This window comes from Mesoplodon densirostris, chromosome 2, assembly GCF_025265405.1.
Source record: "Mesoplodon densirostris isolate mMesDen1 chromosome 2, mMesDen1 primary haplotype, whole genome shotgun sequence".
Lineage (NCBI taxonomy): Eukaryota > Metazoa > Chordata > Mammalia > Artiodactyla > Ziphiidae > Mesoplodon > Mesoplodon densirostris.
In genome coordinates this window covers 56,710,345-56,726,604 of record NC_082662.1, presented here as the reverse complement: position 1 = coordinate 56,726,604, position 16,260 = coordinate 56,710,345, and the positions used below count along the sequence as shown (strand labels likewise).

General features: G+C 36.4%; 1 protein-coding gene across 1 annotated transcript in view; it reads right to left on the bottom strand.

The window, feature by feature from the left end:
- Nucleotides 1-9,262: 9,262 nt before the first annotated feature.
- The window catches only part of UBE2U (ubiquitin conjugating enzyme E2 U), a 41,353-nt gene continuing 34,355 nt past the window's right edge, over nucleotides 9,263-16,260 (bottom strand). Inside the window, exon 8 of the mRNA XM_060084331.1 lies at nucleotides 9,263-9,348. Coding sequence (XP_059940314.1) covers nucleotides 9,263-9,348 — 86 coding nt within the window. The remainder of the gene's footprint in view (nucleotides 9,349-16,260) is intronic.

Sequence of the window (16,260 nt, the reverse complement as noted above, 5' to 3'; positions counted from 1 at the left end):
ACATATCCTGGGAAAAAACCACCACCTGGTAGGAGATATCAAGGAGCCCAAGTCAAGCTACAACAGCATTTCCTTAGAGAAGGAGTTCATATATGGAAATGAAAATTTTTACAAAAATTTCTTTTGGGGATGACTAAATTTTTTAATATATTATGACAAGAAAACTTTTGGTGAAAATATTGTTTATTGTAATTGAAATTAAGTGGAATAGAAATGCTTTTGTCTCACAGGTGTACCTCACTTACACAATACTTCTGAAAAGTTCATTCATTTGAAAAATATTCATTGAGCACATACCTTGTGCCAGGCACTGTTCTAGGAGCTAATGATATGGGAAGAACAAGACAGACAAGGTCCCTGTCCCCATTGAGAGGAGGAAAAAAATAAGCAAATGTGAAAATCAAGATTCATCAGTAGTGATATGCACTATGATGAAAATAAAACCTCCAATAACATGCTGTATGGAGGTGCTGAAAGCAGACATCCTTGCATTGCTCCTGACATTAGGGTCAAAACATTCAGTCTTTTACTATTACGCATGTTGGCTGTAGTATTTTCATAGACGTGCTTTAGAAGGTTGAGGAAGTTCTTTCCTATTCTTAATTTACTGAGAGTTTTTTTTTTTTTTAATCAGGATTTGGTGTTGAAATTTTCTTCACCTACTGAGACGATCATAAGGTTCTTCTTTCTTATTCTATTTTACATTGCTTGAATTTTAAAAATATTAAACCAAGGTTACACTCCTAGCATAAAACTCACTTGGTCATGTATAATCATCATAATTATTTATTATAATTAATTGTGACCAAGTGGGCTTACACAAGGAATGTAACCTTGATTTAACATTTTTAAAAACTCAATATTTAAAATGTTTAAACCATGTTTAAAATGTATATATTTACATTCAGTTTGCTAAACTGTTTTCATCTATGTATAGAAGGTGTATTGATTTGCAGTTTTCTTCATTTGTTTTTGCTTTTCTTATAGTGTCTTTGGTTTTGTTATTGAGGTAATGCTGACTTTATAACATGTATTAGGAAGTACTCCCTTCTCTTCCATTTTCTGAAAGAGTTTGTGTACATTGGTATTATGTTTTCCTTAAATGTCTGGAAAATTCTCCAGTGAAGCCATCTGGCCTTGGACTTGTCTTTGTGTGAAGGCTTTTAGCTATCAATTCTATTTCCTTATTAGACACAGGATTATTTAGGTTATCTATTTCTTTTTAAGTGAGCATTGGTAGATGTCAAGAAATTTGTTCACCTATGTGGTTGAATTTATTGGTATGAAAAAGTCTTTATCTTTGTTTTAGAGACATTTTCACAGAGTATAAAACTCTAGGTTAACCATCTCTTTTATTTATTTATTTAACCATGGAAGAATGATGGCCTTTATTTTCTTCAGAAATAATTTCAAACTTACAAGCACGTTGCAAGAATACTACCAACTCCCATATGCCCTTCCCCCAGATTCCCCAATTGTTCTTTCTTTTAAGCACTTTAAAGTTGCCATCCATTATCTCCTGGCTTCCAAGTTTTCTGACATGAAGTTATTGGTTGTTCTTATCTTTGTTCCTCTACATGCAATGTGTGTGTGTTTTTATCCTTTATTGCTTTTGAGATTTTTCTCTTTATCACTGAGTTACAGCAATTTGATTCCAATGTGCCTTGGAATGGTTTCTTTGTACTTCTGCTTCTTGGGACTTATTGAGCTTCTTGGTCTCTGAGTTTATATTTTTTATCAAATTTGGAAATTTTTCAACCATAATTATTTCTTCATATATTTTTTTCTGTAAGTTTCTTTGGAACACCAGTTACAGGTATCTCACACCACTAAACTATGTCCCACAGCTCACTGAGGCTATTTTTCTTAGTCTTTTTTCTCTCTACGCTTATTTTCAAGAGTTTATATTGCTACATTATCAAGTTCATGAGTTATTTCTTCTTCAGTATCTAACTTACTGTTCTTTCCATACACTGTGTATTTAAAACATTTTTTATTTATTTTATCTCTAGATGTTCCATCGGTCCTTTGTATATCTTCCATTACTTTTCATCACATTCATGACTTTCTTTAGATCCTTGAGTATATTTTATAAGATGTATAAAAGCTGCATTAAGGTCCATATCTACTAATTCTATCATCTCTATTATTTATCAGTCTATTTATATTGATATATTTTCTTTTGGTTATGGATTATATTTTCCTGTTTTTTTGTATGACTTGTCATTTTTGATGGGGTGATGGACAATGTAAATTTTATGTTGCTGGGTGCTGAATTTTGTTATTTTCCTTTATATATAGTTGTCCATTGTTCTGGCATGAAGTTCAGTATCTTACAAATCAGTTTAGTGCTGCAAGGTTTGTGTTTAGCCTTCCATATGGGTCTAAAATAGCCTTTATTTGGAGACAAATACAGCCCTACTCCTAAGGCATGACTCTTCTGAAGTCTCCATCCAACGCCCTTTGAATTAAGAGTTCTTGCTACTCTAACTAGCAGGAACACAAACTATTTCTAGCCTCTGTGAGCCTTGTGTGAATTCCAAAACAAACAAAATCATTAGAATCTTATTTTCCTCAAGGCAAACATGACTTTAGTTAGAAAACAATATTACTTGATCTATGCCTTTTCTCCAATGATAACTCTTTGTCCTCAAAAAACTACATACTATTGATATTTCCTTTTCATTCAAACATTTGCCTTTTTCTAACTGAAAACATAAATTATAAAAACAAAACTGTTTATTGTCACAATTTTTAAATTGCAATTAAAATGACTATAAGGGAAGGTGCCATAATTATTAAGTTAAAAAGTAAAAGAGAAAACCCTAATGCTTGTTCATATTAAATTCTCATATCATTTTGGTGGCTCTGTAAACTGCTGCATGTTCTTGAGAAGTCACTCTATGAACATAACAAGCATCATAAAACTTATTGCATCTAGTAACCAGACTTTTGGTAACATGTTCTAAGGGAATTCTTGGCCTCCTTTTTATTCTTCCCTTCAGGTAAAATATAATCTAATATGCCTATAGGGAACCTTAGCTCTCCTCACTCTCAGCCCTGCTCAGACCAAGGCCTAAGCCGATCCATGTATCACATTTCTGTGGCCACGAGGAGTGGGAGGTATCAGGGGAAATGGGGGGAATGGGGTAGGTTGTTGCAGGGGTGGGCAAGGGGGAGAGGGAGAGAGAGCAAGAGACAGAGAGACCCCTCCCTCAAAAGAGTATTCTACGTGGGAGCAGAGCCAAAGAAGTGATTGCCTTGGTGGGGGAAGCCCGGTACGTGTTTTTGACTCAAAACCCCTCATTCTGAAGAGAGATGTAAGGGGACGCAGCCTTAAGCCATGCTGTTGGTAATAAAGGAGGATCCAGCAGATTCTGTACTGCAACCAGAAATCCATGGTGAAATGTGAGGGCAACATTCTGAGAGAAAAATTGATTAAATGAATCATATCCATAAGAGGGAAACAATAAAGAGTATTAAATTCATTGAAAAAAAAATAGTTGAGAGAACTGGGTGTGTTTATTCCAAAAATAGAAAACTTACGAGCAGGTGGGAGAAAGACATGATGGCTATTTTCTGAGACTTAAAGGGCAAGTCCACAAAACAGAAGAGCCTTATTTGTGTTGTTTCCCAAGACAAGTGGCAGTACTTTCTTTTCTGCCACAGCAGCATCCCTTGAATCATGTCTTCTACCCATATCCAGAGCCAAGCCTAGATCCTCAGTGTCTGAGCTGATTCTGGATCTAATCAAACAAAGCATTCGTTGTAGCATCTGGTAGGCCTGGATTTGAATTTCAGCTCTGTCACTTATTGAGTGTGTGACCTTAGGGAGTTTGTTTTTTAATTTTTTCTGTTAAAATATTCTTTATCAAATGGAGATAATTTCTCATTTTCTGGATGGTTTTGCAGACAAATGTAAAAGCACATGGTAGGTGTTCAAGAAATTCTGTTAAACGAATGAAAGAAATCTGGAATGGTTGAATATCACAAGGTGCTAGATTTAAGCTAGAAATAAGGAAGATTAGAGCTATTTGAATGTTCCTGAAGTACTGAGCTTCCTGTCTCTAAAAACATCTAAGCAGAGATTAAGCAAAATTATTTTTTAAAAGGAATTTTCCTCTTTGCCTATTTTTTTCCATGTCTTTATTTTATTTTTTATTTATTTATTTTTATTTTTTTAACATCTTTATTTGAGTATAATTGCTTTACAATGGTGTGTTAGTTTCTGCTTTATAACAAAGTGAATCAGCTATACATATACATATATCCCCATATCCCCTTCTTCTTGCATCTCCCTCCCACCCTCCCTATCCCCCCCCAGGTGGTCACAAAGCACCAAGCTGATCTCCCTGTGCTATGCAGCTGCTTCCCACTAACTATCTATTTTACATTTGGTAATGTATATATGTCCATGCCACTCTGACTTCGTCCCAGCTTACCCTTTCTACTTCCTGTGTCCTCAATTCCATTCTCTACGTCTGAGTCTTTATTCCTGTCCTGCCCCTAGGTTCTTCAGAACCTTTTTTTTTCTTTAGATTCCATATATATGTGTTAGCATACGGTATTTGTTTTTCTCTTTCTGACTTACTTCACTCTGTATGCATGTCTTTATTTTAAAAGGGACATTTCTTATGCTCATTCTAATGCCAATTCTCTCTTTAACCACTAGATGGCATTCAAGGTTTAATCTTTGGGGAATAAAAAACTAGCATTTCTCCTTAAAAATGCATTAAATATATAATTATGTAAACCTACAAAAACAACGTTTAACTTCAATATCCCTGAAAGGATAGCATAAGCATACATTAAGTTAATGTACTCAGCATAAATATTTTCTATATAATTGGAGAAATTGGAATCAAACATAGCTATGCTAGAGGAAGATCACATATTTTTGTGAGTTAAAACACACACTCAAAAATCAGACACTACAGGAACTTAGAAATAATATATATTAACTCCTTAATTTAAAACACAGTACAACTAAGAGTTTATTTTATAAATATAAGAATGTTTTATGTTGGTAGTTGATATAACACATGCTAATTATTTTATATAGAAGGAAAAAGGAACTAACATTGTTTAATAATAGAATTTAAGATTGACTGAAAAACTGCAAAACTTTTCCACAAAAGCAGACTTTGTGCTAGCAACTGGGTGGGCAATATTTTTACATTTACCTGAAAAACTTAAGCTTTTAATAAGCACATTTTAATGGCAGATAGGAAATAAAGTTTTAGTTTTCAAAAACAATATGTGTTCATCAATAACTGGGCAAGTTGGTTAATCTCTTTGTGCCTCATGTTTCTCTCATTAGTAAACTACAGATAGAGCTACCTCTAGTTTTCCACGATTTCTGTACAGAAACCTAGGGGTGACAATCCAGTTGAAAAGGGAGTCTAGGAAACTTCTCTTGAAGCTATGTCTGTATAATAAGGGAAGTGGTCTGACTTGGAGTGTAGGTTGATTTGTTGTGTCTTTGAAGAAGGCTGATAGATAGTCTCCTGGGTTACACTTAGAGGCGTGTGCTTACACTTAGAAGTATAACTGTCCACTCCACGGTGTGGCCAGTATTACATTAGGAAATGAAGGGAGAATGCCTGGCACACAGTAGGTGCTTCGCCATATTAGTTCCGGTTTCCTTTGTATAGATATTTCAAAGTAGGGACAAGGGCAATATTCTTTCCTGAAGCTACATAGAATGTAAAACTTCTCCAAATTGATAACTTTTATTTAGATAACTTGCTGCCTGACAAAGCTTAGACGACTGGCATTGTTCTTTCCATGATCATATTAGCAATAACTGGTTATAGAGTATGATGTAAAAGTAGTGTTATATGCACTTAAGTAAGGATAGTCAAAAGAATAGCTTCCACTGTTTTCTGACTTTGTATCTTTCACTTTCTCCTGAGAAAATAAATATGAACTATTGATTAGATTCTAGATTCATATTCTTTCCCATGTCTTGGTAGAAATAAAGTATTTGCATGAATAGCCAAAAGACCGGCAAGGCAATAGGAAAGAAAAAAAGGCCTTAGAAATGAACGCCAAACCAAATGATCAGTTAATGAATATTTATGAGTTGCTTATAATGCCAATGAGTTCCTATTAATACTAACTAAAAACATGTGTAAAACTTAAGAATTTGCATAAAATATTCATGACAGTCATTTATATTTCCAGTTTTCAATCACTGTTCTATGACTATACCCTTAGAATACCCAAAATATAACCATAGTCTCTACATTAGAATGGGCACCTTCATTTTACTTTTCCTAAAAGTAACTACCTTCACATTTAATCCTCCTATTAAGTGGGGAAACAGGGTTAAGTATGCATCATTCAAGAAACACTAATTGAGTGCCAGGTACCAGGTTAAGTGCAGAGAATACAAAGCTACAAGAACAGTCCTGCTCTGGTCACTCTGCATGAACAGATGAATCTCCCCACCACAGGTGCTGAAAGAGACAGGAACAGACTGCTACAGAAGGAGAGGATGGGGGGACATGGGAGCCTGAATCATGGACCATTCCACAAAACACAATGGAGTTGGATCTTCATGCCATCCTTGTGGAGCACTTTGCCAGGCTGAAAAGATGACAGGACAGAGAAGGGAAAAGAACCAAGGGCATAATGGGGCTAAAATAAATGTGGTTATGATAGGTGTTGTTTTCTGGTTTCTAGACTGAGAAAATTTCACAATTTTTACATTTCTATTTTTATTCTCTGAAAACGTTGGGGGACATGGGCTTTTGTCACCCCCCTCCTTGGGAACTAATATTTATTGAATGTCCACGTGCCAACACTATGTGGTTTATATATATATATATGATCTCATTCAAGAGATCAAATGCAAAACAAGTTTGCAAGGTAGGTAATACCTCCTTTGAACAGATAAGGAGACAAGTTCAGAGAGGGTAAGAATTTCTCCAAGATCTATCTGACACTACAGCCCATGCCCTTTCCCATGCTGCCTCCAAAGAAAGATTTTCCATGTGAGAACTGAAGGAAAAGCATGAATAATAGCGAACCTCGAGTACTGTGTATGTATTAGTGTATTTAATCCTCACAATCTCCTTGGGAGGTGGGTAGAGTTATTACTGCCATTTAACAGATAAGGAAACTGAGGGACAAAGCAGTCAGATAACATGCCCGAGGTCACAGAGTTGGTAATTGGCAGAGCCAGGATTCAGATGCAAAGAGTCTGGCTCCTGTGTCCCTGCATTTAAGCGCCCCATGTTCCACCTTTTAACTCAGACTGAATCCTAACTTGAGACCCTGCTGGGAAAGATATCCCAGACAGAAAGCACAAAGTGGTGAGAAGATCTTATGTTCCCAAACAATAGTGGAGGAAAAAAAAAAAAAGAATTTAGGGTAGCTTAAGAATCGGGTCTTGATTGATGAGGGGATGGGAGGACAGTAGGAGGAGGGGTATGAGGTCGGAGAGATATGCCTCTCTTTTTCCTGAAGGCTCTGCAGATGAAAGGCTCTCAATTTGCATTTTCTGGGTTTTTTTAAAGGGGACATTTCAGCGCGAGGAAAGTTTTCTCTGTTTTCAAATATTAAAAACAGAGAGATGCAAAAGGTATTATATTGCATGTACACATAGACCAATTACTCACTTGCATAGATTCCCAAACATTTCCTACTTGAAACTCTGAATTGACCAATTTGCTATACCTCATGTATTTTGATGAACATGAGACTTTTAATAATTATTTAAAAAGAAGTTGATTTCACCATACTTTATATTTTTGCATGCTCAAATATTTATGCTGTAATAAAATTATGTAGATAAATGTAATATCTTTTAGACACTTTATTTAAATAATGTTTAAATTAATGTTTTGTTATAATCTGATCTAAATATATTCTCATCAACCACCAGATGGCATAAGGTGTGAGAGTTTTATTCTGACAGGGTCACCACGCACATGATAATTTGACCTATAACTTCAAAATAATGTATTTAGGAAAATGTTCTAGCATTCAAACAGTTCACAGTTATTTCAGCCATATGGAGAAGCGGGTGGATAAGTTGAAAATGACATGGTTCTACTTTTTCTACATTTTGGGGTTCTGTGGGATGCTGGCCTTACATAATGAATCAATAATCAAACAAATAAAACAAAGCAGTTCTGTTAAAGGAAATCAAAAAGGAAGTCATGTCACAGCAAAATTAACCTTATATTCTAAGTAGGTTTCTTTAAACGAAACTTGAAACATGCCTTCAAGAAAAAAACCATGCTGACACTTCTTCAACTTCTCCTTCATAAAAACTTTTCTACTGCTTATAATTTACTCTGAAAGCAGAAAAGTTTCTAATGCAAAAGCTCTCCTCCCCTTTGGCTTGAAGGAAAGTTGCTGCAGAAATCAACTGAAAAAAGAATATCTAACCAAAAAACCCAATCTGAACTATGATATTAAAGGATAGGAAAGTCTATTTTAAGAGCCTTGATTTCTACACAAATTCAAAATACAGCACATTGTTTTTATTAATCCTATTATTTTCATCTAGAAAAGAGGTCACAATGCTAACAAGGAGCTAATAAAAATGATGTAAATACAAAAAATAGGAACTTTAATTCCCCTAGCTTTGTGGTAGCACATTCACTGAATGCTTTGTAATAAGCCCTCCAGAATAAATGACCACTGCAACACAGCCAGTACGACAGAGTTGAGATGGAATCTGTGCTCTAACATGATGAAGCAGAAAAACTGCCTTTAGGAGTCAAGAGACTGAAGATGAGATTAAGGTTCCCTCCTTAATGTGGTCCAAGAGTCAATCATTCCAAAAGATATTGTAATAATTTATCTTTGTATTTAATTACAGACTTCCTCACTAGATTTAATATATTTGGTTCCTGAGTGAGAAATCCATCTGTGAAGGAGGAAAAGGTGTTTGGAAACATGAGAAGAATGAAATACTAACTGGTGATATGTAAACAGGTTGGTTTTTCTTTTTTCCTGTTTCTAAGTTCTATTTTGATAAGGTTAAGAATGGAAATAAGAAGATTAATAGGAAAGGTATTGTGGGATTCCTTCACTGTGGTTCATGTTCTATCCGCACCTTTGGCAGCTGATAGATAGCAAAGCTGCTTCCCACCTGGGTTCATGGGAAAGGACAAAATGATACTTCTTATTTTTGTTCTTATGTTTAAAAGAAATCCAATGGGTTTCTTCTGATAGTTCAGTTAGTAGAAAGTGAATAATAGATATTTCAAGTTCATAGGATAATATTCTAGACAGTTAAAATTACTTACTTTAAACCCCATTCTTTAGGTCGTCTTAGCTCATTTTTCTTCCATTTGTAATACTCTCCAATGAAATTTGGATCTTCAAGCACTGAAATTAGAATATTTTTAAAAGGAGCTATGCATACATTCTTTAATAATAGTTTAAAGTTTACAATAATTTATTTCTCCTTAAGTTAGTATGTGGCAATAACACATACTATTATCGTTCAAGTCACATTACGATCCTCAGACACTCTCCAAATTTCTTCTTTTAATTTAAACTTTGTGATACTGGATATTGCTTGAAACAGATTGTGACTTTGTAACTTATCATGATAATGATATTTGTTTATATATCATTTATAGAAACGAGGATAGTTTAAAAATAACTCATACAGAAACTGATACCATAGTTTAACAAAATTCTAATGCAGCACTTCAAGTGAAAAAATAAAATCCTGGAGTTTGAAACTGACATTACAGATCTTGATCTTCTACAAAGCAAGAATCTGCAACAGATGATCATCCAGCCTCTAAATGAATCCCTTGTCTCTCTCTCTTTTTTTTTTTTTTGCGGTACGCGGGCCTCTCACTGTTGTGGCCTCTCCCGCTGCAGAGCACAGGCTCCGGACGGCTCACGGGCCCAGCCGCTCCGCGGCATGTGGGATCTTCCCGGACTGGGGCACGAACCCGTGTCCCCCGCATAGGCAGGCAGACTCTCAACCACTGCGCCACCAGGGAAGCCCCCTTGTCTCTTTGTTATTGGGAGACTGCCAGTTTCATTGACAGTTACCGAGGTCACAATGTCCTTCCTTAATCTGAGGGCTGTGAGATTCCACTGCTCCTCCTTCTGACCTCCTCAGCAATTCTGAGTAAATTTATCCCTCCCCTATGGAAAGGATCCCTCTAATATTTGAAGATAGCTCTCAGGGCAGCCTCAGTTCCTTCAACTTTTTCTTAAGTCATGATTTTCTAGAGACCTAACCATCCTCATCCTGGTGGTGAACCTTGTTGATATTCCTATTAAAGTTTTCATCCAGAACTGGCTCAGAATCTTGATTTTATATCAATAGCAAGATGCAGGTGGGATTGCTACCTCCCTCGATCTGTGTGCTGGACTTCTCTCAATTTAGCTCAGATATGCATTAGTATTTTCTGGAAATCACATTATACCACCGGCTCATATGTTTGTGGTTAATTATAAGCCTTATGCCTTCAATCAAATTCACATAAAATTTACAGAAAACCTACTATGCTTAAGCACTGGTAGTTTTTACACAAAATACTATCAATCCAGATCATTCACACACGCACATATATATCCTTCCTTTTCTCCCCGCTCCCTCCCCCTGCTCGCTTGTGTGCTTTCTCTCTCTCTTTCTTGCTCTCTCTTCTCCTTCTAATTGTCCTGGGTTTATAGTCCTGATCTATTTAACCAACCAGATGCTCCCCACCAGTCCTGTCCTTATCTGGAGCTTACTTCTTAACAATGATAAATTAACCCCTTCCAGCTTGATGAAATTTGTCATTGATAGAGAAAACATTTAAACTGAATAATTCTCCTTTTCTTCTATTAATATTACATGATTTTCACCAGCAATGTTCCAATCTATTCTTTATCTTCTTCAAACACACACAAACACACATACATACATATTCTTATAGACTTCATTAATACTCTTTATTGTTATTTGGAATATATTTCTTCCTTCCTTTAAGGAAGCAAATCTGTACTCCCCAGAGTTCTTAGTAGGATTCATTATTTCCTTTAGATGATTATAATAATTAATATTAATAGAATTCTTACTATATATGGGGGTACTTGTAAAGTAGATATGCAGTGCTTACCATTATAATACCCACTTCACAGATGAACAGACAGACACAGAAAGGTTGAGTAATGTGTTCTCACATGTACTATTCATTACTACCTAAACAAAATTTAAAATTTATTTGATGTTAAGTTCCCTGACCAGGTATTGAACCCAGGCCATAGCAGTGAAAGAGCCAAATCCTAACCACTAGGCCACCAGGGAACTCCTGAAATTTACTTGATGTTTCTATTCAAGGATAATCCATGTCTTTCCTTAATTTTTTGGAATTGCCTTTCCTACACTTTCTATTTGAATATGTATGGCAGTCTCTTCCTTATATATTATGAAACCCCAAATGGCATGATTATCTTTCCTGAATACAGTAAGTTCCCTACATACGAACCTTCAAGTTGGGAACTTTCAAAGATGCGAACATGCATTCGCATGTCCAATCACGTAAGTTAGTTCATGTGTCTGGTGTACACTGTCACATGCGTGCATACTCTACAAGTGGTTGTGATTTTGTGTATTTTTTGTATACTTTTGGCGTAGAGTACAGTAATACAGTATCTTTATTTCAAGCCCAGAATGTCTGGAGACAAGCATAAAACCAGCAGTATGTAGCTGATTGTGTTAGTTGGGTACCTAGGCTAAATTTGCTGGACTTATGAACAAATTGGACTTACGAACACGCTCTCAGAACGGAACTGGTTCGTATGTAGGGGACTTACTGTATTCTCATTTCTTTTATATTATTGAGTCATTTTCTCCAAAGCTTTCTCTATTATCCAAGAGATGAAAGATGCCACGGTATCTGTACAAACTTTTAACACTTCCTATTTTATCCCCATAATTTTTTCACTCATCTGTCTCCTACCATCTGACTGTAAATGCCTCAAAAAGCTTATCATAATACTTATGTTCTTGTCTTCAACAAAGCCCATTGATAGACATAGAAGATGCTCAGTGGATGATGTTGATGGGAGGGAAATAATGAAGAAATGAGGACCAGTGAAATTTTGTCAGAACTTCTTGAAGTTAAAATCCCCCCATCACTATCATACCTTGCCCTTGTGGCAGTTTTGTAATCTGTGTAGAAAAGCATCCTCTACTGCCTCCGTAGTATATTTCCTCCTTCCTTTCCTTCTGAGGATTACTGGACATTGCTTCTACTCTGCTTTTTCTATGACACGCCTATTGTCCAACATCTGTATAGGTTGATCTGAAAAATTTTTTTTCACTCTGGGACTGTTGTGTCCAAAGAAATATATAAGCACTAACTTACCTTGGCATGTTTTATTTTCACATATACTATCTTATGCTAACCATAGAGGAACTTAAAATAGAGTAGAATATTTTTGTCAATGAATAGAAATGAAAAATGAGGTACAGAGACTAACCTAAATTAGGTTAAATGACTAACCTAAATTCACTTAACTGTGTCTGCAAAACTAGTATAAGGCTAGGAGTCTCTAATTTCTGATATCAGGTTCTTCCCACTAGGGCTTTTCCATTGGCTTGCACACTGTAACCACCTGGGCAGCTGTAAAAACTACTACCCCCTGGTCCTGCTCCCAAAGATCCTACTGTAATTGGTCTGGGGGTACACCCTTTACACGGGAATGTGCACGAGCTCCTCTGGTGGCTCTAAGGAGCAGTCAAGACTGAGACCACTGCATTAGAAGTTGATGATACTGCTTCTTGCATCTAAATGCATTTCTGGAGACACTTGCCCTCACTGCTGGCTCAAAGACTCAAGGAATGAAAGTATCCTAAGGTGAAAGCAAACATTCCCATGATGCTTCAGGCTGTTTGGTCTGTCCTGATGACAGCAAACAAACATCAGGAAACCTCCGCTCACTATTACAGGGTACACTGGCCTGAAGGAATTCTTTTCGTATAACATAAACATTTCCTTATGGGGATCATATTCTGTCATTAAGGTGCTGTTGCCCACAGCCAGATGTATTGGTTTGTTCCCTGCCAAACTTTTAATTTGCCATCCTTTAGTGATGGACAGAGAATAGTGGATCATCAGTACATTTTCCCATATGATTGTCTATGATTATGAGCAAATCATTATAATTACTGAAAACGTACTGCACATACTTCAGAGTTTGAATTTAAATTTCAAGTTATACAGAAATTACAATTTTATATCATATTATGGAGGCAATATAATATAAAGGAAAGAACAAATATGGAGTCAGAGGACTTGGTTCAAGTCTTTGGGCCACAGCCCACTTGTACTAATAAATATTAGCCACACTTACTGAGCACTCACTATGCACTAGGCACTATTATAGTGCTTTAACGTTATGATGTATGTTCTGTGATTATTCTCATTTTACAGATGAGAGAACTGGGACATAGAGAGGTTAAGAAACTTATCCAAGGTCACACAGCTAGTAAATTGCGGAGCCAAGATTAAACCCTGGCAATATGCCTCCAGAATTTACACTCTTACCAATATATGATATTCCATGTGTGACCTTAGGTAAATTACTTAGCTTCCTTTGGTCTTGGTTTTCTCATGTGTAAAACAGAGTAATAATAATGCCGAGCTCATTGGGTTGATATACAACTCTGCATGACATATACTAGGTGTTCAATAAATATTGGTTGATAAGTGAATAAAAGGACAATAAGATTGGGATGATTTAAAAAATACACATTAAGAGGTACAAACTACTATGCATAAAATAAATAAGCTACAAGGATATACTGTATAGCACAGGGAATATAGCCAATATTTTATAATAACTATAAATGGACCGTAACCTTTAAGAATTGTGTATCACTATGTTGTATGCCTGGAACCTACATAAGATTGTACATCAACTATACCTCAATTAAAAATAAACAAGAAAAACAATACGGAGTATACTCTGTAAACTGTGTTATACAAGAATAAACTTACTAGTATAATGGCATACATGACTATGTATAGATTTGTGGCACAAAGATATGCAATAGAGTTAATACTCAAAATCATAACATAATCTTACTCATCACTATTTGTAAAATAAAAAGCTTTTAAAAATATGCACAAGAGTTTTTTTTTTTTTTTTTTTTTTTTAGTACGCGGGCCTCTCACAGCTGTGGAGTGCAGGCTCCGGACGCGCAGGCTCAGCGGCCATGGCTCACGGGCCCAGCCGCTCTGCGGCATGTGGGATCTTCCTGGACCGGGGCACGAACCCATGTCCCCTGCCTTGGCAGGCGGACTCTCAACCACTGGGCCATCAGGGAAGCCCTGCACAAGAGTTTAATAATCTTTCCAGTGATAAAAATATAACTGTAGAAAATGAAGTTATTAGAAGTTCCCCCTTTATTTCTGAGTAGTTAAAGACGCATTCTATAATCTAACAGCTTCATCTTTCTTATTGCCAGGAAATTAAGCCATTAAAAAAGATAGTATTTGATCTCATCCAGCTGAACTATCCAAAGACAAAATGGCCAGCAGCACATGTAAGGTTTACATTTACTTTTTTTAAATTAAGTGCTGGTTATTATTGAAGGAAAGCTTTTGAAACATTCTTATGACAAATCTCAGTAGGAAAGAGAGGCAGAGTGATTGTGAAATCTTGCACCAAGGGCTAGAATCAAAGTCTCTGAAATTCTTCTGGGCTAGAGGTAACCATTTCCAGCTATTGCCTTCACAAAGAGAAATGAATTACATACTAGGTTAGTGACAGATGTAGAAACAAGAACCAACTTAAATATTTTGGTGTCAAACTCTTTTGAAGAAGAAATTACAGCCAGTGATACTTCATTATTACCTCCATTTAAAAATTATTCTTTATTATAAGACAATCATTTCTAAATTTCTTTGTTTGGGCATGTGCTTCTGTTTTTTTCCTAGCAGTGTGGAGTTTCCAAGAGCCTTCATATATTTACACGTTATTCCATAAAGCACCATCCTATAACAATCTGTTTGTTTTTTGGTTGAAGGAGTTGGACGCTGAGTCATTCCCTGGAGCATGCCAACTGCCTCCTGACACCACATCTGTTAAGGGTTATCACCTCCTGGAACCCATCTGAGCTCCTCAGAGCCTCTTACATAGCAAGTACTCAAGATGTGTTTGCTGAATTGACTAAGAAGCACTCAATCAAAATCTTTTTTTTTTTTTTTTTGCTGTACGCGGGCCTCTCACTGTTGTGGCCTCTCCCGTTGCGGAGCACAGGCTCCGGACGCGCAGGCTCAGCGGCCATGGCTCACTGGCCCAGCCGCCCCACGGCATATGGGATCCTCCCAGACCGGGGCACGAACCCATATCCCCTGCATCGGCAGGCGGACTCTCAACCACTGCGCCACCAGGGAGGCCCTCAAAATCTTTTAAATGAAGTAAACTTTTATGTAATCTGGTATCAAAATCAATAAAACTCTTTTACACTGATAGTGTTGTTAAAGACTACTTCTTAAAGCACCTTGAACAAGTTATTTTTCTTAATCACTAATCTATGAGTCAGTGAGGAAGATAATGTGTAATCACAAAATAACTAATAACCAACATCCTGAAAGAACAAGTAATTTCTTAGAAATTATTGACCTCACATTTTTATATTTATTAAGCTTAGTACTCCTTTTTGCTCTAATTTGTGTCTTAAAACTAGATATGATTTTTTTTTCTGGGTGATATTTTGTTCTCTTAAAACCAAGCAGTAGACTATCACAATGATGAGATGAAACACGATGAGACCACAAATTAAGGCAGTGGTCATAGAGGTGGAGTAGAGGGGAAACATTTGTAATGTTGCAGGAGATAAAATCAATAAGGCTTAATAAGGGAGATAAAGAGGACTAGGAAATGTCTATGATTCTGGCTTGGCAAGTAAATGCAAGAATGGTGATCTACACTAACCAAGAGAGGTAATGAAGGAGGGAGAATAGGTTTTGGAGCAACATAATGAATTCACTTTGGGACATCTTGGGTATGAGGTGCCTTATTACACAGTTGTAAATATGCATTCAGAATTCAGAAGAGAGCCTGGCTAGAGATGAGGCTTTAGGAATTACTGGCATGTGGGCTAATGAAAATCATAGTGATGGATGAGGTCTCTCAAAGAGAGCTGGGCAGAGAATACTGAATGAAGAAGTTATTGCTAAGGAAAGAGGCAGAGGAGCGCTTAGGAAGGTAAGAGGAAAACCATGGATACGTGGTGTCTTCTAACTCAAGGAGAGCATAGCCAATAGGATTTCAAGTAAG